The 21,475-nt window shown below is 42.4% G+C and overlaps 3 protein-coding genes across 5 annotated transcripts; 2 read left to right on the forward strand and 1 right to left on the reverse strand.

The window, feature by feature from the left end:
- The first annotated feature begins 1,726 nt into the window (after window positions 1–1,726).
- Window positions 1,727–7,817, forward strand: LOC140359629 (lanC-like protein 3). 3 transcript variants are annotated; one of them, XM_072444664.1, is made up of 5 exons: window positions 1,727–2,329; window positions 3,532–3,655; window positions 5,777–5,974; window positions 7,082–7,216; window positions 7,538–7,817. In XM_072444664.1, exons 1-5 carry the CDS (start codon window positions 1,796–1,798, stop codon window positions 7,705–7,707), a joined length of 1,161 nt encoding a protein of 386 aa, XP_072300765.1. In that variant the 5' UTR covers window positions 1,727–1,795; the 3' UTR covers window positions 7,708–7,817. The 3 variants fall into 3 exon arrangements, with proteins under 3 accessions (XP_072300765.1, XP_072300766.1, XP_072300764.1); XM_072444663.1 differs by having other exon boundaries at window positions 1,729–2,329; window positions 7,009–7,216; XM_072444665.1 differs by lacking the exon at window positions 7,082–7,216.
- Window positions 7,818–10,926: 3,109 nt separating this feature from the next.
- Window positions 10,927–19,523, forward strand: xk (X-linked Kx blood group (McLeod syndrome)). The gene is made up of 3 exons (XM_072444667.1): window positions 10,927–11,315; window positions 17,019–17,281; window positions 17,700–19,523. Exons 1-3 carry the CDS (start codon window positions 11,071–11,073, stop codon window positions 18,617–18,619), a joined length of 1,428 nt encoding a protein of 475 aa, XP_072300768.1. The 5' UTR covers window positions 10,927–11,070; the 3' UTR covers window positions 18,620–19,523.
- A 407-nt stretch (window positions 19,524–19,930) lies between these two features.
- On the reverse strand, window positions 19,931–21,431 carry LOC140359177 (dynein light chain Tctex-type 3-like). The gene is made up of 5 exons (XM_072444040.1): window positions 21,312–21,431; window positions 21,024–21,065; window positions 20,834–20,957; window positions 20,680–20,757; window positions 19,931–20,325 (listed from the first exon to the last, which is right to left on the reverse strand). The coding sequence occupies exons 1-5, from the start codon at window positions 21,336–21,338 to the stop codon at window positions 20,252–20,254; spliced, it is 345 nt and encodes a 114-aa protein (XP_072300141.1). The 5' UTR covers window positions 21,339–21,431; the 3' UTR covers window positions 19,931–20,251.
- Between the last annotated feature and the right edge of the window lie 44 nt (window positions 21,432–21,475).

Genomic DNA, 21,475 nt, shown 5'->3' on the forward strand with positions numbered 1-21,475 from the left:
ATTGCTTTGGTTGTTGTTGTTGTTGTTGTTTTATGGCGGTTGGCATCCAATTGTTGCATTACCGCCAGACTTTATTCCTCCGGTTGGTCTCTGAAACAACAACAACTATTCTAGTCACAAAGACATATCATGACCTCATGGGCTTTGTAACACCAAAGCAATGGAAGGAGTACTTTTACGGACTACGACAGAGTCTGGGGACTACGAAAAGTCTGAGGAATAAAGTCTGGCGGTAATGCAACAATTGGATGCCAACCGCCATAAAACAACAACAACTCACATATCCAAGGAACAACTTACTAGGCAGGAATTAGCATTAAAGCATTAGCATTAAAGCATTAGCATTAGCGTTAGCATTAGCAATTTACTTTTGCAAATACTGAAAAATATTCTGGTATGTAAAAATGTCAGAAGCACCTAAGACAGTGAAAGCGATTGTAAAGAGGTATAGCTTGTTGAAATCGGTGAAAATGTCAAGGAGTGGAAACGTGTCAAAGCTCCTACAATCCTAAAATACAATAACATATAGTGTCTGCTTATGACATCATAAGCAGACACTCAATCATTCGGTATTTGTTGGGATAGCAGTGTCTTGTCTTATTATTTTCCATCACTCGTCATCATTTCCAATTCAGAACCACGGACAGCGACAGTCGAGTCGAGCGTGCGCCGTCTGGCGCCCCTCAACAGTTGAAGACAAGTCCTGCACAAATTAATCAACAAATAATACTTTTGCAAGACAAAGTCTGTAGGAATAGGCTACAATAATCAATTACAAGGTCAAAGATAAATGCTTTCAACACGCAGAATAAAGTAAAGCCTAATTAACACATTTATCAGCTCATTATTGTCTATTCACATTTGACAATGAGCTGCATGTGGTAAATTAAACAATGGAGGACCTGGCTTATATGGATGGGACACCTTGACCTTTTTGTGTAAAAGAATAAGAAATGTTTAACTTAAGGTGAAACGCTGCAGGTGAATAAAATTAAATAATATTAAAATCATAATAAAATAAAATATACATCTTGTGTAGTTTACTATACATGTAAGAAAAACAACATTCAGTTTTTTTTGTGCCATGTTTTGATGTTTTGTAAAAACGGGCAAAATTAGGATCATAAATTTGAAAAATGGACAGAGCCAGGTTGAAATTTCTTGGTTCATTTTGTTGCCATAATAATTTAGTAGGGATTTTACATATCTTATTTAGTTTTTGAGTAAACTAGTTCAGAATGAAATGTTGCCTATTAAATATAATTTTGCCTATTTTTTAAACGTAAAACTTTGTTAATTCTCCTACCTCGAGATCGCCTTTGGGCCTTAGGCGGGGTATACCCTGGACAGGCAGGGGATTAACACAGATACATACAAACAACCATTCACTCGGGACAGTTTACATTTGTCAATTTACCTAAACTTGCATGTCTTTGGACAGTGGAAGGAAGCCGGAGTACCCGGAGAGACATGCAGACCACCCAGAGGGAGATCATGTGATGTTGGTCTAGCTCTGGAATCAAATCCACGATCTCCTTATTGCCTGCACTCTCTCACCTCAAATCACATCACGTTGTTGTCAGAGACTGATGACATTTAGTCAAAATTGATAACATAAGCTGTGCCCAAGAAGCGGTTATATTACATTATATTAGCGCATGCACGTCCTAGACTCAGTGAGTTACAGCCATGTGCGTCTCTGACAGCCAATCAGCTGTAGACGCACGTGATTGGGTAAACAATCAGCGCTCCCGCACCATCCTTGGTTACTTTGAGCTCGTGGTGACTGACGGTGATGGAGAACAACCGCTGCTTCGCCAACCAATTTGCGGACTACAGAGGGGCTCTGCTGCCGGGACCGGGCGCCGAGGCCATCGTCCCCGCTGTCATCTCCACAGTGGACAAAATTCTCAAGAAGATTCCGCTAGATGTCAGCGACTGCGATGGCGGGCTGTATGACGGCCCCGCAGGGGTCGCGTACATGCTCTTCCACGTCAGCGAGTGCCCGCTCTTCTCGGAGCAGCGGGACGTCTACCTGAAGACAGCCAAGCAGATCATTGACCTATCAGTGAGATATGTGGACGCGGAGCCAGAAAAGAACATGCGCGCCGCCTTCCTCCTCGGGGGTGCGGGGGTCTATGCCGTAGCGGCAATGATCTACAAGGCTCTGGGCTTGGCAGACTTCGTGAAACCTTTGACAACATTTCGCAACCTGTGGGAGGTGTGTGCCCCCATTAATTTCCTGGAGTGCGGCTCTGATGAGCTCTTCGTGGGACGCGCTGGATACTTGTGCGCGGCACTGGTGCTAAAGCAGAAATTGGGCATCGAGGTAACACTAGGCTTTTTAACATTAGGATCAGGTTTTCTGAGATGTAAACTGCGACCCATTAATGTCAATGTCATCAATGTCATATTTATTTATATTTGTCTGGCAGTGCCGCCTGAGGGAATGAGGGGAAGATTTTCTGTTTGCAACAAAAGTGCTATTTAACTTTTTAGATGAGGGTTACGCCACATGCCTGTCTGTCTCCTTTGTTTGGCCTGGAATGTTCCACAGTATTGAATTAGCATGCATTCATTCAATTTCAGTGTGCTATTATTTCAAAGAATTAAAAACATGCAATCTCACTGTGAACGTGGCTGCCTCCATCTAACCTGTAACTTAACCTGGTGGTGCCACCTACTTGTCTCCATGGAGATGGTCAGTCAGTCAATCAATCATTATTTACAGTGCATTAAAAACAATCCCACAACGGCCTGACCTAAACAACCAAACAACATAAAGACATAAGGCTGAAGGGGACGCACCACCAGACGTGCTGTCAGCATCAGGAGCAGAGAATCATGTCCTGCCACAAGATGCAGAGGACAGATGAGGCAGATACCAAACCTCCACCAGGAGCCCACGAGCTAGGGCCCAGCAGCCACAGCCTGGTGCAGTGGGCTCCACAGGAAATATTGGAGATCCTAAATGTGATGAAAGGATAAAAAAATAAGTCAGAACTATATATATGAGGAGAAGCTAAGAACCAGAATAAAAATTGTATCAATAATAATCTGGGGTATAGAAATAGACTAAAACTAGGACACAAATACAAGTGAATATAAAGAGATAGAATAGAATAAATCAATTAATATGTCAAATACAAATTCAGTTATAAACATAAGTTAAAAACATGAACGTTCTCTCACCCAGTTTCGTTGCACACACACAGATGCTGTGAGTGTGTGCTCTTAATTTGGGACTTAATTTGGGATTGACTAGAAGCCCCCTGCTGGAGGATTACAGTAACTGCGTAATCCCATAGTGTGGAACATCCCAAGCAATGCCATCTGACAGGCAGGTGGTGGATCCTCCAGCAGAAAAGAAAAATTAAACAAAAATAAGTTTTATTATATCAAACAATGAGAAAAAAGCCTATCCAATATTAGCACAGTGATGCCACTGCATGATCCATCCCATCACTTTATTTTCATAGTTATCTGTCTTTCAAAAAGCTTAGGCCTGAAACTAACCAGCAATATTTGCAGATCCTGAGCAAAGATCAAATTAAATCCATCTGTCAAGCTATCATCGAGTCTGGGAAGCAGTACGCACGGAGGAAGAGAAAGCCCTTCCCTCTCATGTACTCATACTATGGAACTGAGTACCTCGGTAAGAACAGACAGTTTGTATTACGCAAGAGTAGTTTATGATTATGAATACAGACAGAGTGTTCAGATTAACTGACCTCTGACCTAAGTGGATCCTCAGTTATTATTGAACTCTGCAAATATTAAAATTGGGTTTTTGTGGCTTAATAAAAGCTGGGGCAGTTAATAAGGGGAAGTGCCACAGATATATCAGGTTTCCTCCAAAAGCCTATAAGAGATTCACACTTTCAATTAAAGTTATTTGCAGAGCCCAAAATTGCAGGGTTTCACCAACAGCAAATCAAGTGATATGTCAAGCAGATTAACCAAACACGCAGATTAAATACTTGAATAATAACAATGGCACTATGTTTTACCTAACATACTCTGGCACTTAAGGATAGTATTTAAAAACATGCACATATCTACAATATTTTAAAGCATTTTTAAAACACTGGCGTACTAATGGGAATCTTTCTTGCCTTTAGGCTATGGGTGTCCAGTCATGGGTTGGTTGGTCTAATGTCGTCACAAAAAATCCTAATTTCAAGAATATAAATTAAAAAAGTTTTCACCGAAGTATTCACTGTTTCATCATATAATAAATGAGAATTACACTGACTTACTCGCTGTTTCCAAAAAACACCAAACATTTGAATGTTAGTTTAAAAAAAAAAAACACCACATACAAAAAGCACACTATGAAACAGGATTCCTTCGTATCGCTGTTTTCCTCTTCATAATGAGCCCATTCTAAACCATTTCTGACCTTACATTGTGTATAGACCCCAAAAAGCTAAATCTGAAGCTCATTAGCTTTAGCCCTTTTTGGCACTGCTAAATAACATCCAAAGTATTATTAATTGACATTAAACAGCACTAAAATCATATAGTGCTCCCTCTAAGCCTCACAAAAATGCATCACACTCCATTCCAGGAGGTGCAGGGGAAGTTGTGCACAAAGGGGCTGCTATTGTATATGCCGTATCCTTCCTATGAAGTATGTCTTTTATTAAATAAATCATAATTATATATATATTTATATATATAACTGCAGTAACTTTGCCTTATATCACATTTCTTCCATGCACATCACCCAAAACTAGACACAAATTGTGTATAATACATTTATTTAAATTACATTAGGCAAGGATGAGAAAAAAATAGGTGGGCCTCAACAGGTTAAGCCACATTACAATTTGAATGAGTGAAGTAACCGCAGTCTCTGAGGTGAATGTAAGTACAGACACCACAGGGTCACGAGCATTTGCCATTGGATCTGATTCACCGCAGAACAGCAGACGTTTGTTCTCTGCACAATGTCATGAAAGGAGGAAACCACAATCATTGTGCTGATCTGTGGTGCATTTTTCACCAATATCTGCAATGAAGAAGCTCATCAATGAAACCAAGAAAAGTGTGCATGCCTTTTTAGAAAGGGCATCAGATCTGCTTGTCCTCGGCGCCAGGAGCTGTTCCTGTGAGCACCATCGTGTGTTCAGGCATGTGTTCACTTACCATCAGTTCAGGGGGCATGCAGTTAATCTGATCTGAAACTAGAAGCTGTTGGATATGTCCTTTATTATAGTTCTCATATGTCAGTGCATTATACCTGGACAACATTGGTGGATTCGGCCACCCAGCAAGTCTGCAATGAATATTAAATATCCTGTTGTAAAGTCTGGCCACAGGCTCCAACACATCATTGGTGGTGAGTGACCAGATGGGCAGACAGTAGCTGCATTCAGGGACATTACAGCCTGATTTTTTTATTGACAAAAAGCATTTGCAGTGTTTTTTTCCTTGATTTTGAGTGTGGTCTCTGCAGCTTGGATGTGCTTCAACAATACAATAATTTACTTGGCTTAAGAACAAGATTGTAGGCTTCAAAGGATTGGCGAGGCGTTCAGTTTATCTATAGACATTATCAGAAAAGATCAGATATAGCAACAATATAACACAAAAGCATGTTAAGGTTAGCTGTTAATGCTTTTTTAGTTTTATTTAGTAACTCATTTGGTGTTTGGCGTCTAAAGTGACAGGAAGAGTGAACTTCAGGAATCTTGGGGGATTGGCCTCAGGTTCTGTCTGTGGCTGCTGCAGTGTAGACCTGAATCTTAAAGCCATCCTGTGTCCTCCCCAGGTGCGGCCCATGGTCTGTCATCTGTGCTACAAATGCTGTTGAGTTACCAGGACAAGCTGAGCGGGGCAGAGAAGGACCTAGTGTGGCAGAGTGTGGACTTCCTCATGAACCAGGAGCAGAACTGTAACTGGCCTGCCGAGCTGGGAGCCATCATTGAGAGAGAGAACGAGCTGGTGCACTGGTGCCATGGAGCACCTGGTAAGAAGCTTATTTTGTAATTTTAAATAGATTTTTAATGCAGTTCTGATTCCAATGGTTCAAGCTACATAGACTGTCTAAAAAAAGTTGCCACTTGGATTCAAATAAGAACATACAGTAGGCCCGAGCCGCCAACTGACTAACTGCTGCATGGGTGATGATCTTTCAGTTGCAATACTGAACCCAACTGATGCAGAGAGGGGCTTCTCATTTCTGACTTCCAACGTTAAAAAATGAATGAGAAAAATCCAAGGAAAACAGAATGTATTTTGTGTGTTTTATTTGATGAAAAAAAATATTTTCAGCAACGAGAGGGAAAGACTTAAGTCAGGTGAGTTACAGTCTTCCCCAAAAGGGGGGCTGTTTGTATACTGTGTTCACATCACATGGGAAGGGTTGAGCAAGGAGAAGATATAAATGAAACCACTTTGTACCCAACATTAAGTGAAACTTTATGATAGCAGTATCTTAAGGTAGCACAAATCTTCATTCAGTCATTTCCCATAACACAACCATATGGTCGAGGAAAAGATGTCAGATGTCAAATTCGCAAGCTGAGAAAACATCTAAGGAGAAGCAGAAACTAATCTACTACAAGTGTGAACCCACGTAAGAGTCTTTGGGATGAGCTGGAGAAGGCTTTGTGCAGTGGTTTATTGAAACTATGCCACAGCAAATGTGTGCTATATTCAAAGCTAAATTTGGCCCCACAAAATATTACTAATATTACTTTGCCAATGTTTGCTCATGTTCCGCTATCAGCCAGACATATTTTCTGGCCAATCATTTTGGACATTCATCCTGTGCAGTATGTTTTTGTAACACATGAGCATATCCTTCCAGTCACTCCCGTACCGTTTCCCTGAGGTCCACAACCACACAAATTGTAGTTTTCAATGTCACCACCAGGTGTTCCATTTTAAACATTTTCAATGACATTTTATATACAATCCCTTGGCCTCTCAACTCAAAATAGTGTGGTTTTGTGGTAATGGTGATCTGAAACTGAAAAGAGGTCTCTGTGTGTCTTGCAGGTGTGGCGTATCTCTTTGCCAAAGCGTTTCTAATCAATAAGAAGCCTCAGTACCTGGACACTTGTATTCGCAGCGGGGAGCTGGTGTGGCAGAAGGGCCTGCTCAAGAAGGGCCCAGGGATCTGTCACGGTGTGGCAGGCAGCGCTTATGTTTTTCTCCTACTCTACCGCCTCACAGGAAACTCCAAATACATCTATCGTGCTCAGAGGCAAGACATCCTATCGACTGTATGCAGTTTGTAAACACCCAGAGTAGAGACTATAGTGTAGTCCAGTGGTTCTGAACCACAGATCCAGGGCCCAAAACAAGGCTGCAAACACCTCCTTGAGGGCTGCACAATCAGTAAAATACAGATCCTTTAATATGAGATTGGGCCCTGGATCACTTTGTACAGAAACAATTTAAGAACCCCTAGTGTAGTCAACTTCTTTTTTATACTTCATTGTTGGTGAGTTAAGTCAAAGAGTGTCTGGTCATATGGTATTTTTGAGTCACTGATTGCTGCTTCCATTTGTTCCTGTTTCTGTAGGTTTGCAGAGTTCATTTATACTGAGGAGTTCAAGGCGGGCTCGCACTCAGTCACCCGCATCTACAGTTTGTTTGAAGGCCTGTCTGGGACCGTTTGCTTCTTGGTGGACCTGCTGCAGCCCGAGCAGTCTGAGTTCCCTCTCTTCAGCGTCTTTGTGTGAAACTGCTTAAGTCTGTGAATAGTCTCTTCAGCTCTGTCAAGAAACACTATCTAGTATTTGGAACGCCTATGTAACTTGATTTGAATGTTGGTTTCAGATAGCTTTCCTAACTGCAAACTAAATTAACAGGGTTTTTTATGCTGCTGGCTAACTTACGGTATTTTGTAAATTTGATAACTTAGGATGTTCAATATTATATGAATATTATTGGGAAAGCTCATCAAAATACCCTAAATTAAACAATGACACAGGACTGGAAGTCAGTTTGATGAGCTTTTAATCATGTTATAATGGTGTTCCCTCACAATTACCTTTCTCAGAGTTGTTTCTTTGTTGAGTTTTTACGTTTGTTTGAGTAATGCTGTACTATAATGTCATGTGAGGCTTGAGTGCTCAGAAAATTTCTAATTTTCACCTACCCCCTATCTTCTCCCACAGCTCTGTGCTTTCTTACAATTATTCATAAAACTTTGACACCAGATCAAATATGTTGATGAAAGTTTGCCGCATGTCGCTATGAAGAGGTGGGGCCTTTTAGCTCTGAAGTTAGGTTTGGTTTCTATAAATAAGATGTTTTAGATTAAGATTGAGTTTTACAATGAACAAAATGTAAAAAATAACATTTAAAAAATAGTGAACTACATAATACACTAAAAAAAATATAATATTTGGGAGGTTTACTGGCTTTATTTGACAACAAGGCTTTTTGAAAATACAATATTGTGATTCGCAAAACTAAATTCTAAAGGTTCACAGGGTTTCTTCACCAGATGGTATGAATGTACTTCTTATAGTATATAGAGTGGGGATTAGCGAAAAGAAAACACATTCCATACAGTAGAATGTTGTCTTGTTTTGATTAGATGAAATACTTTATGTGGTATCATTTGACTTGTAATGTAGTAATTTGCACTATATGTATTGTAAAAGTATCATTTTGTATCTGGGTGAAAGTCTCAGGTCAGAAAAACACATGCACATACCATCTATATATAATAGCAAGTCCCCAATCTCAAACAAGAAAATGTCACATATTGCCTTGAAAGTATTTCAAGCCCTTCACCAGCCCAGCACCACCTACAGCCTACGTCCAATCACATCCTTGTATACTTAGGCTAGTTACAGTATTGTCCTGGTGTTGTCATAATATAACAATTGTATATTGTACTATAATAGAAAAGCCAGATGTTGTCTCATGTCTTTTGAGGTTTGTATGTAACTTATTTGACATGGGGCCTTTTCCCCTGTATTGTTTGTTAACTGTGTGATACTTTTGTGGTCAAAAGTCACTTTTATCTTCCGTCATACTGTTCTAGATACTAGGCAAGGCAAGGCAAGTTTATTTGTAGAGCACATTTCATACACAAGGCAATTCAAAGTGCTTCACACAGCAGGAAAAATGCATTCAAATCACAAAAAAAATTACAGAAATACAAATAAAATTAACTAAATTAAAAATTATCAATCCAACTGATTTTCTAAACTAATAAAATCACAAACAAAAGAGAAGAGTGCAAAGAAAAAATCCTTTCAGTCATATGCGCAGCTGAACAAAACTGTTTTTAGCTTAGATTTGAACATTGTCAGAGTAGAAGCCTGTCTCACATCTTCAGGAAGACTGTTCCAGATTTTAGCTGCATAAAACTGAAACGCAGATTCCCCATGTTTTGTCCTGACTCTGGGCACCAGCAGGAGGCCGGTCCCTGAGGTCCTCAGAGTCCGAGATGGTTCATATGGCACTAACATATCCAAGATGTACTTTGGTGCTAGGCCATAAAGAGACTTGTACACAAGCAGAGCTGCTTTAAAGTCTATTCTCTGAGCCACAGGAGCCAGTGCAGAGACCTGAGAACAGGACTAATGTGCTCATACTTCCTGGTTCTAGTCAGGACCCGAGCAGCAGCGTTCTGGATGTACTGCAGCTGTTTTACAGCTCGTTTGGAGAGGCCAGTGAGCAGGCCGTTACAGTCTAATCTACTGGAGACAAACGCATGGATAAGTCTCTCTAAATCTGGTTTTGAAACTATATTTTTGATTTTGGCAATGTTTTTTAGATGGTAAAAAGCTGCTGATGTTATTGATTTGACGTGGCTATTAAAGTTCAAGTCTGAGTCCATTATTACCCCCAGATTTCTAATTTGGTTTGTAGGTTTTAGAGCGAGACTCTGGAGGTGACCGCTAACACTTTCTCTTTGTTTCTGTGGGCCAAAAACGATTATTTCAGTCTTGTCTGAGTTCAGCTGGAGAAAGTTGTTTTGCATCCACAAACTGATCTGTTGGATGCAGTGACAGAGTGAATCTACTGGTCCATAGTCACCTGCCGATAGTGAAACATAGATCTGAGTGTCGTCTGCATAATTGTGATAGGACACATTTTCACTGCGTATCAACTGACCTAACGGCAGCATGTAGAGGTTGAACAGAAGGCGACCCAGGACTGACCCTTGGGGCACTCCACAGGTCAGGGTCATGTGGTCTGAGACACAGCTACCAATTTCAACAAAGTACTTCCTGTCTTCCAGATAGGACCTTTACCAGTTTAGGGCAGTGCCAGTGATGCCCACCCAGTCCTCTAGTCTCTGTAAGAGGATCCCATGATCGACAGTGTCAAAAGCAGCACTCAGATCTAACAGAATTAAGACTGAGGCTACTACTGTTGCAAGTAAAATATGTGAAGCATATGTGATCTTTAAAACTCTTGTGAAAATGAGGCCTTACATTTAAAAAAACCAGTGTTTCTATGTTGCTATTAATCTAAAAAGTAAAGGAAACCTGAAAATATATTGTTGCTTTAGTGGTTTGAAGTATGTGAATAACAAACCAAAGCAGTTTCCAAGTGCTTTTTGTGCTTGTTGTGGAGACATTTCTATGCTGTCTGTATGTGCAGATTAATAACAGTTCTCAGCAAGTTATTACTAATAAAGTGTCACAGCACAGCACTGAATCGGTGGTTTTCATTTACAACACAGTATTAAAACTGCATGCCCTGTGACAATGGAGTATAGTTTTTGGTCCATCTGGATCAATAAACTTTTCGGACACTTGAGGCAAAGTGTAAAAAGTCAGATACTTTTGATGTGGCGAATGACACTTGCCCGATCTGCTGACTTAATGGTTGTCTTGGTCTCAAAAACCCTTATCTGTGACTACCACAACCAGCAGCACTGACAAGGGACAGCGTACTGACAGCAGCCGCGCGCATGCGCACTGGAGAGTGTGTCGCCGCTTGCGCCCCCCATGGTCAGCCATTCACTGAAAACATCCCGCTGACTGACAGATGAACCGCGGCGACAGGGGACGCGTGTGTCCGACACAGCGCAGTCCCATCCACGGGGGTCTGCTCAGTGGACCCCAAATGGCGCGTGAGTGAAGGATGCGCCTCCCCATCTCCATCTTTGTGTCGGTGTCCCTGTTTACCGCCGAGACCACCGCCGCGCTGTACCTCAGCTCCACGTACCGCTCCGCAGGGGACAGAATCTGGCAGGGGCTCACGCTCCTCTTCACGCTCGTTCCCTCTGTGGTTGTGCAGCTCGCGCTCACGTTCATCCACCGAGACCTGAGCCGGGACAGACCGCTCATCCTCCTGCTGCACATTCTGCAGCTGGGACCCATTGTCAGGTTAGTGTTTGAATTGTGCCGACGTGTCATCGTCCACAGGTGTCGCGTTGACGCGTGGGATCTCCTTAAACATGTCCGATCTGATGGCCCAGTCCACTTACTGCAGTCAGAAATGCTGCTGTCATTTTTCTTTTGTTTACATCACAATACACAATACACACAAAGCACAAACAGCTGCCAGCAGCAGTGAAAGTCCATATGTGAACGAGCCCAAGCCACAGCAGGGACCACGTGATCAATATGTGTCGTCCATATGTTTCCAATAACTCAACTCTGTATTTTGTGTGATTCGAGTGGGTTAATCCAGCGACAGCACGTTCTGACTTAAGGCACGATCACACAAGGCCTGGAGTGATTAATTCATGAATGCGCTCTCTCTAAAGAGCATAAACGCACTGTATGAGAGCTGCTTTAACTGCCTTTTAGCCTTAGATGGACCATCTGCCTCAGCCATAAGAGACATGAGTCTAATCCTGTCAGTGCTACATGGACTAGTAACCTATATTACTGCATGAGCATCAGGGAACGTGTTGGCAATTCTGGAAAAATAAAATAAAAATTGCTCTTTTCAAACAGGCATTTAAATAAAATATAACCAAACAAATAATTGTGTTTCATTTAAGCAGAGGGTATGGACTTATAGGCCAACTCTATTTCAGACAGAAACAACAGGAAAGCAGAAGCCTTTGTTTTCTGAAGATGCTTCCTGTTAAAATAACAAATGTCTTTTGGAGATGTGCAGTGGGAAGTGTGTCTTGAGAAGTTTCGTATCTTCAGTGAACACAACTCCTCAGTTTTTCCTGTGATGTTCTGTCAAATTCAGTAATATGTTGTCCAGGTAAGCATAATACAAACAATGTGCACCGACAACACTGGATCTGTTTTGACCCAGAGGAGCAGATGTCTTTCCCGGCAGGTCCACTGCATATTTGGGCTCCTCTCTGGGATATGACCGATCCTCATTTTCCCCTCTTAATTTTTTCCTTCTGAGCTCACAAATCAAACCCACACATATGTTTGCCAGTCAGTCATCTAAGAATAGCACATGTCACTGCTGCCTCCTTATCTCACAACATGTCTCTCTCTTCCTTCGCCAAAACAACTCTGTCCTACCCACCGGCCTCCCTGCTTTAGATTTACGGCACCCACGGTCCCAAGGAAATACCTTCTGACCAACTAGAGACTCTTCCCCACTTGACATAAATATTGCAACAGGCTGATAAGCGGCACTTAAACTATTTCAACTTCAGTGAGCCACAGAATACAGGATTATTGTAGTGCTGCAACTAACAATAATTTTACTATTCGACGAGTTAGCAATTATTCTTTTGATTAGTTGTTTAGAATGCAAAAGTCACACAATATTTTTTATTTTTTTTACTATATTTTTTACTAAATTTTACCCAGATGAAACTGATGTGAGGCCTTTTGTGCATTCTGGTGGAGTACATAAACAAGAGTGCTTTCCTCTAAATGTAAAACATTTTCTTATCATTTTAATACAATTATGGTTCAGATTGAGTCAGAAAACTTCTCAATTCATGGCATGTTTTGGAACCTATGTACAGACCAGTTCTTTGATTACTAAATTAGATGATCATTCAAATAATAAATTAGTTATTGCAAGTTTCTCTTGGCTGAAAACAAACATGGAGTTTATTTTCATTAGCAAACTAATCTAATTTCTTAGATTACAATGCTAAACTGCTCATACATTGACAGATTTAAGATAAGATAAGATATTCCTTTATTGTCCCACATGGGGAAATTTCATTGGTGCAACGCAGGTAGATACAGAGGTAGATACAGAAGAACAGATCACTTATAGGAAGTCTGAAAAACACTTTCAGTAGAAGATCTCCTATAAATAAATAAAAAACTCCCATAGACAAATAAATAAATAGATACATAAATACCATTGCATATGATCCCGACAGTAATTGCACATGAATATGTGTCACGACAGCACATAGATTGCACATGAATTTCACAGTAATTGCACATGAATTCCAACAGCAATTGCACATATGACAGAATTGCACATGGTTAGGTCAGTATTGTGAGTGTTCAGTACTAACAGTGTTTGTTATAAAGTCTGACAGCAGCAGGAAGGAAAGACCTGCGAAACCTTTCCTTCACACAGCGAGGGTGGATCAGTCTCTCACTGAAGCTGATCTCCAGAGCGGAGAGAGTGTCCTGCAGGGGGTGACACTCATGGTCCAGCATAGATGTGAATCTAGCCAGGACCCTCCTGTCCCCCACCTCCTGCACCGAGTCCAGAGCACAGCCCAAGACGGAGCTGGACTTCTTGATGACTCTGTCCAGCCTCTTCCTCTCCCTCTCTGTGATGCTGCTGCTCCAGCAGGCCACACCGTACAGGAGGGCTGATGCCACCACAGAGTCGTAGAAGGTCTCCAGGAGTGGCCCTGTCACTCCAAAAGACCTGAGTCTCCTCAGGAGGTAGAGCCGACTCTGGCTCTTCCTGTACAGTGCGTCTGTGTTATGAGTCCAGTCCAGTTTGTGGTTCAGATGAACACCCAGGTACTTGTATGAGTCCACTTTCTCAATGTCCCGTCCCTGGATGTTCACTGGTGAGGGGGCAGTGGGGTGGCGTCTGCGGAAATCCACCACCATCTCCTTGGTCTTCCCCGCGTTGATGAGGAGGTGGTTCCGCTGACACCAGTCCACAAAGTCCTGCGCCAGTCCTCTGTACTCCGCGTCATCGTCGTCCGTGATGAGTCCGATGATGGCAGAGTCCTTAGAGAACTTCTGCAGGACACAGTTGTCTGTGTCATGTCTGAAGTCTGCAGTGTAAAGGGTGAAGAGAAAGGGCGCGAGGACAGTGCCCTGGGGCGCCCCCACACTGCAGGTCCGAGTGTCAGACACACAGTCCCGTGCTCTCACAAACTGGGGTCGGTCTGTGAGGTAGTCCAGGATCCACTCTGCCAGGTCATACTCCACACCAGCCGTCTCCAGCTTGTCCCTCAGGAGCAGCGGCTGGATGGTGTTGAAGGTGCTGGAGAGATCGAAGAACAGAATCCTCACAGAGCTGCCAGGCTTTTCCAGGTGAGAGAGAGAGCGGTGCAGCAGGGAGATGACGGCGTCCTCCACTCCGATGCCAGGCCGATATGCAAACTTCAGCGGGTCCATGGCTGAGCTCACGGTGGAGCGAAGGTGGTCCAGGACTAGCCACTCCAGTGTCTTCATCAGGTGGGACGTGAGAGCCACTGGCCTGAAGCTATTGAGGTCTTTGGGGCGCTGTGTCTTAGGCACAGGTACCAGACAGGAGGTCTGTGGTACCACCCTCAGCTTCAGGCTCATGTTGAAGACATGCTCCATAACTCCACACAGTTCATCTGCGCAGGACTTAAGGAGCCTTGGGCTGATGCCATCAGGTCCTGCTGCCTTCTTCACTTTAATCCTCTTCAGCTCACTCCTCACCTGTGCTGCTGTGACAGTCAGTGGTTGGCAGGGGGACTGTGTGCTGGGGGGATGGGTGAGTCCAGGCGAAGTGGGGAGCTGATGGTCCGGGGCAGATAAGCGAAGAGGAACAGATGCAGGGCATTGTCCAGCTGTGGAAGAGGGAGCATGCAGCTGTGCAGGGGGAGGGGCAGGTGACCGATCAAACCTCAAGAAGTGAGCATTTAAATCATTCACCCACTGTAGATCCCCCTCTGTCTGGGCAGGGGGGATTTTGAAGCCCGAGATGGTTTTCAGGCTCCTCCACACTCCCTGAATGTTCTTCTGCTGCAGCTGCTCCTCCATCCTCCTCCCGTAGCCGGCCTCAGCCTGCCTGATCTTCCTCCTCAGCTCCTTCTGCACAGTCCTCAGCTCCTCCTGCACAGTCCTCAGCTCCTCCTTGTTCCCTGACCTGAAGGCTCTCTTCTTCTCCTTCAGCAGAGCCTTTAGTTCACGGTTAATCCATGGCTTGTTGTTTGGAAAACACCGCATTGTCCGGGAGGGAACAATGTTCTCAAAACAGAAGTTGATGTAGTCCGTGATGCACTCTGTGATGGTGTTGATGTTGATGTCCTCCCCATGTGGGTCATAAAGCTCAGTCCAGACAGTGGTGCTGAAGCAGTCCCTCAGAGCCTCCTCGCTCTCAGCAGACCACATCCTCATCTCACGGGACACCACAGGCTGCCTGCGCACGATGGGTTCATACACAGGCCTCAGATGTACACGGTTGTGGTCCGAGCTGCCCAGGGGAGGGAGGGGGGAAGAGGAATAAGCCTCCTTGGTGTTGGCAAAAAACAAGTCCAATGTTCTATTGTTCCTGGTGGGGCAGGTAACATACTGGGTGTATGTTGGTAGAACAGAAGAGGGAGAAGCGTGGTTAAAGTCACCAGAGACGAGGAAGAGAGCCTGTGGGTGCTGTGTTTGCAGCCTACAAGTGCAGGAGAGCAGTGCTTCACAAGCATTTTCAGCATTGGCATTTTCAGCATCGGCAGACGGGGCCACTGCTTAGCACCTAAGAATAAAAGTCCTGTCCGATGTCCACCAGCATCATAAATCTTCCGGCCTGTCTCTCTCTCTCTCTTCTCCAGCAGTGTTCTAATGTCAGACAGATGGCAAAGCTTCACATGACAACAGTTAGAATGATCAAAAGAACGGTGTGTAGGGACAGTAGTAATTGGTAGTTTACTGGCCTCTACACTAGCTCATTAAGAGGGACTGTGTATCCTAATTTGAAAGATATCTTTCCATTTAAAAAAAAAAAAATCCAATCATGTAAACAAATTCAGCAGTGAACATTAATTAAAGAGTTTTTAAAATAAATATTTAAAAAAAATAATATGACTATAGGCCATTCTGAATAGAATATTGTGTAGTTTATTGACAAACTTTAACTTTTTAACTTTGGCTGCAAGGTTTGTTGCAATCTAATCGAAATTTGCTTGGATACAATTGGCAAATCACAAAAGCAATTCTAAAGTACCATAATCCATCCATTTTCTTCCGTTTTATCCGGGGACGGGTTGCAGAGGCAGCAGTCTGAGCGGGGAGGCCCAGACTTCCCTTTGCACAATGACATTCTGGTAGTGGCTTGTTTATTCACCAAATCTTTTGCGAGTCAATCCTCTGGTATATTACAACCTTCAATGGTGCATTGTGGACTACAAAACTAACTGCATCTTAATTTGTAATTTGTAATGCACTTTATGCCACAATTTAGTCATTATTTATTCACTCCACACTCCAAGCTATTTCTGTAATGTGTACAGACATACACAACTGCCCTGGGGGAACCTAATGGAAGCGAGGTGGCCAATCAGCTCAAACTTCAGAAGATGCTTCCTGTTAACATAACAAATATCTTTTAGAGATGTGCAGTGGGAAGTGTGTCTTGAAGTTAAAATCATATCTTCAGTGAACACAACTCCTCAGTTTTTCCTGTGATGTTCTGTCAAATTCAGTGATATGTTGTCCAGGTAAGCATAATACAAACAATGTGCACCGACAACACTGGATCTGTTTTGACCCAGAGGAGCAGATCTCTTTCCCAGCAGGTCCACTGCATATTTGGGCTCCTCTCTGGGATATGACTGATCCTCATTTCCCCCTCTTAAGAATAGGGACTCACTTCTTTCATACATAGATACAAGCAAGATGGGTGAAGTGTCTTGTTCGAGGAGACCTTGACCATATGCACTGGTTTTGAGGGGTATGAATTCTTTCAATTTGCTGCTTACTCTGCTGTAGGTGTCTGGAGGCTTTTTGCATCTATGGCAGCGTGGGCCATATAGAGGAGCCCTATGTCAGCATCACCAGGAAGAAGCAGATTCCGCACCGGGGGCTGTCTGAGGAGGTGGAGCGGCAAGTGGGGCAGGCGGAGGGCAAGCTGTTTACCCACAGAGCTGCCTTCGCCCGCACCTCTGTCATCCAGGCCTTCCTTGGATCTGCACCCCAGCTCACCCTCCAGCTCTACATCTGTGTTCTGCAGCAGGGCATGTCCATCGGCAGAGGTGAGCCCTTTTTATGTGTCCTTTTTTTTAATGCTAAATACTGGGAGCAAAACATATCACATTGTTCTGTATAATCAAAAACCTGGTGAGTAGGCTTTCCAGCTTGTTTATTTTTAGTTGAATCACTGAAATGAGCGCCTGTCTACAGCTGATTAGCTAAGTGACATATTGGAATAAGAGGTAGTGTTGTCATGAGTTCAGAGTTATCTAACTGGAAAAGGGTTGTTGGTCCTGATCTTGGGTCAGTCTTTGGTGCGTGAAGCCTGAGTGGGAGCATGTGCCTGTACACATTTCAGCTGAATTAGGTCAAAGTCAGTCAACGGGCCAAAGAACTGGGGCACAGCCAGAATGTGTGTGGATATTCTTCAATCTGGCAGTTCTATTTCACGCCAATTGGTTTTGTCTGTTCTCTCTCCAGGCACATTAATGGTGATCAGCCTACTGTCTATAGTCTATGGAGCACTGCGCTGCAATATTCTCGCTATAAAGATCAAATATGACGACTATGAGGTGGATGTTCAACCCTTGGCATACATGTGTATCTTTCTGTGGAGGAGTTTTGAGATTGCCACTCGTGTGGTGGTGCTGGTGCTGTTTAGCTCTGTGCTCCAGCTCTGGGTGCTGCCTGTGGTTTTGCTCAACTTCCTGGTTTTCTCCCTCTACCCCTGGATCTTGTTCTGGCTGAGCCACTCTCCTTTCCCTGAGAATATCGAGAAAACTCTGTCCAGAGTAGGAACCACCATCGTGCTTTGTCTGCTCACCTTCCTCTACGCAGGTATCAACATGTTCTGCTGGTCTGCAGTCCAGGTTAAACTGAGCGACCCGGACCTCATCAATAAATCACAGAACTGGTATCGCATGGCTGTCTACTACATGCTGCGTTTTGTGGAGAATGCCTCACTGCTGCTGTTGTGGTACATCTTCAAAACAGACTTTTATAATTCCATCTGTGCTCCCCTGCTGGTGCTGCAGCTGCTTGTAGCGTACGCCATTGGGATCTTCTTCATGCTGGTCTTCTACCAGTTCTGCCACCCCTGTCGAAGACTCTTCTCCTCTAGTATGACCCAGGGTCTCTGGGACTGCTCCTCTCTGCTCTGTTGCATGTGCGACACGGCTCCATCTCCCATCAGAACCGCAGGCAAAGCTCCCCAGCTGCCCAGTCCCCACTGCAAAGAGCCGCCCAGTGACCGAGCCAGTGACACGTACGACGACAAGCCAAATGATACGACCTACGATATTCTCAATGACACCATCTATGACACTCCTAATGATAAGGCCAATGCTACAGACACAGGTGTCAACTGTGACACTGGCCACAGTGAGCCCAGCATTGTATGATTTTGTTTTGGTAAATAATAAAATGTATTGAATAAAAGCACCACTGTGAACAATGCTACAAAAACACTAGAGCAACATAACAGCTGAAATGGCACATCAAGATAATATTCAGTTTTTCACACTGTAGGCCATTTTAATTAGCACATGCATTTACTTGCGCTGCTATTTTGTCTGCATTTATATAAAGCATGGCTGGTGTTCAGAAATGTGTACAACTACTCCTAAGCTATTTTATTGCGGAAAGTTGTACCATGTATCTTAAACTCTTAAGTGCCACATGGATCACTGAGTGTGCTCTTGACATCATCATCGTTAGAAGCCAAAATATAATTTGCCATCTCTGGTCCTGAAAGGAGAAAGCATGTCCTTAACTAAGTTTGTTTACTGGCTATGGCTGAATAAGAGCACACAATTTAGGTACCCAGGCTTGAATCATCTTGAGAATTCAAAAGCTTGGCCACAACTACACTGTATATGCTGCATTATTAAAATCACAATAAGCCAAAAGTTGAAGCTGATTGTACTAATATCTATGAAGCATGGGGGTATCAATATAATGCGCTGCATCTATGGTATATTTGTGATGAATGAGGACTTTTTTTTTCTTCTTCAATTGATGTAAAATGCCTGTGCGGTCAACACCAAACGTGTTACTCTGCATGAGGAACACTCACAAATTTTGCACGCCTAGATGTAAATAAGTTCATAAATGAAATGCTTTCATCAATGTTATTTGTCTCTTAAAACAATTGCAAACATTTTGTGTGTTTCTGTTAACTTTAACTGCGGTCTCGGGACGTTTGTTATCAATTCTAGAAAATAATGCCACAAGAAATCTGTTGCACATGTATTTCTCACTTATAAAAAATAACATTTAAAAATAAATTTATATTTATAAGCAAAATGTCTTGAACCTTATTCTAGACTAATGATTATCATATCACATGTCACTCAAAATACCAAGTAACATAACCTTCACTTATTACGTACTTTTAATTTTAACTCAATTAAAATGACCTAACTTGTTTATGCCCTTCTGCCATTTGGCACTGGCCATTAAAAAAAAAAACTGCAGTACTGAGTGTTAATGCTAGTTTCTCCTGCCATCTAGTGGGCAAACATTTTTATTTCCTACCCAATGAAACTGTTGAAACGTGTGGTGCGAACACACTTTTTAATAAGTGCTGTGGTCCCAGAATAAATAAACATTTTACAGTTTTGCCAAAAACACTTCATGTGAATGTTATAAAGGAAATTTGCATCAAACAGTACACATACTTTCATTAAATTATTTCAGTTGACCACACATTTAAGGGGGGTTAGTCAATGCATTAATGTATGCTGCTGTTCATGTAAATACAAGTTTATGGTTACTAAAAGCCTGTTTTCCCTGATATATACAGTAAGAATAAAACTTGTATTGCCCTTCCCTAACCCCTTGAATAAAATGGTAATGCTATAGTCAGTACTGCATTGGACTGAAACAGGAGAATCAGTCCACTCTCACAAGCTTACGGCTACCATTTTAGTCTTATGTTGTCGCTTGTTCTCTCCACAACGTTTGTAAAAGACTCATTTGTCATTTCTGAGCCATTTAAATGCAGGCCGGAGGAAAAAACAGGTTTTGTGATGTTACGCCACAGCAACAGCAAAGACACTGACCACACAGTACATGGTGCGGTTCTCCCACCTCACTGTGCAGCTCCCTGAAACACATTTAAATAAGACAGATCATGAGCAATACGTATTGTACAGTTGGCCTGAATGCTCTATAACTTTATATTGTTTTGAAAGCTTCAGTGAATATATATGTTACACATCACAATATAATAGGAAGTTAATCATTCTCTGACTGTTTAGTTTGCACGTACTAACACTTTAAGGTTCTGAGTATAAGTAAAATCAGCACTTTTTATTGTTGATTGGTTGCCTCTATTATTGTTCCTAAATATAACACAGTATTCTCACTTTTGTAGATTTACATCCCAGTTATTATTTTATGGGCATGGTTATTTCAAGGAACATGAAATGATTTTGTTTTGTCAATAACAATACTTTACCATCTGTAGCAGTGTCCCAGTAGCACGAGTTTGCAGTGTGTAGACCAGCACTACTTTTCTGCATTATGGTGCAGTTTACTAGAAGAGGAGAACATGCATATTTAAACTGCTTGTCATCTTAGAAGTCAACGTCATAAACATAACATTATTTTACCAATATATTTGAAGGCTCTTCCTTGTTTTACTAAGTGGGCCAGACAGTGCTCCACGATGCTGGCAGTCCACTGGTTGATTTTGTTCTGGTTATAGTCTGTTCCACCAATCACTCCCTCAATACACTGAGACAGAGCATCCATGTCATTTCACCTGCATTTGAATGTTTCCGTTCATTCACAGAAACCTACCTCTTTAATTGGGGCCGTGGACTCATCAGGGTTTAACGGGATCTACAAATAATAATAATAATTATGCAGGTATTTATAGTTTACATTTACATTTTTAACTCATTAACAGCATCTCAAGTTTCAAATTATTTTCTGACGTGGGATAAAACCCTTGAAAGGATCTCTAAGCCACACCCGTGGAAAAATAAACTTTAGCTTTTAGCTTCTTTTGCTAACATTAGCAATATGATTCCCCAGCCAAACATGATTAAGATATATTATTACATTGAAAACATGTTGTACAATTACCTCCTCGCCGGAGTTATATTCCTCCATGATCAGATGTACTTTAAACCAGTTTGTTCGAAGAATTAGTTTAGAACAGATTTTAATCGGAATTTAAAACCGGAAACAGAACAACTTCTGTGATTTATTCGGTGTGAATAACATGAGGACAGTCGCATTACTGCCAC

The sequence above is a fragment of the Eucyclogobius newberryi genome, unplaced genomic scaffold (genome assembly GCF_026437365.1).
Source record: "Eucyclogobius newberryi isolate DKJ021-1_F unplaced genomic scaffold, fEucNew1.0.hap1 SCAF_14, whole genome shotgun sequence".
Lineage (NCBI taxonomy): Eukaryota > Metazoa > Chordata > Actinopteri > Gobiiformes > Gobiidae > Eucyclogobius > Eucyclogobius newberryi.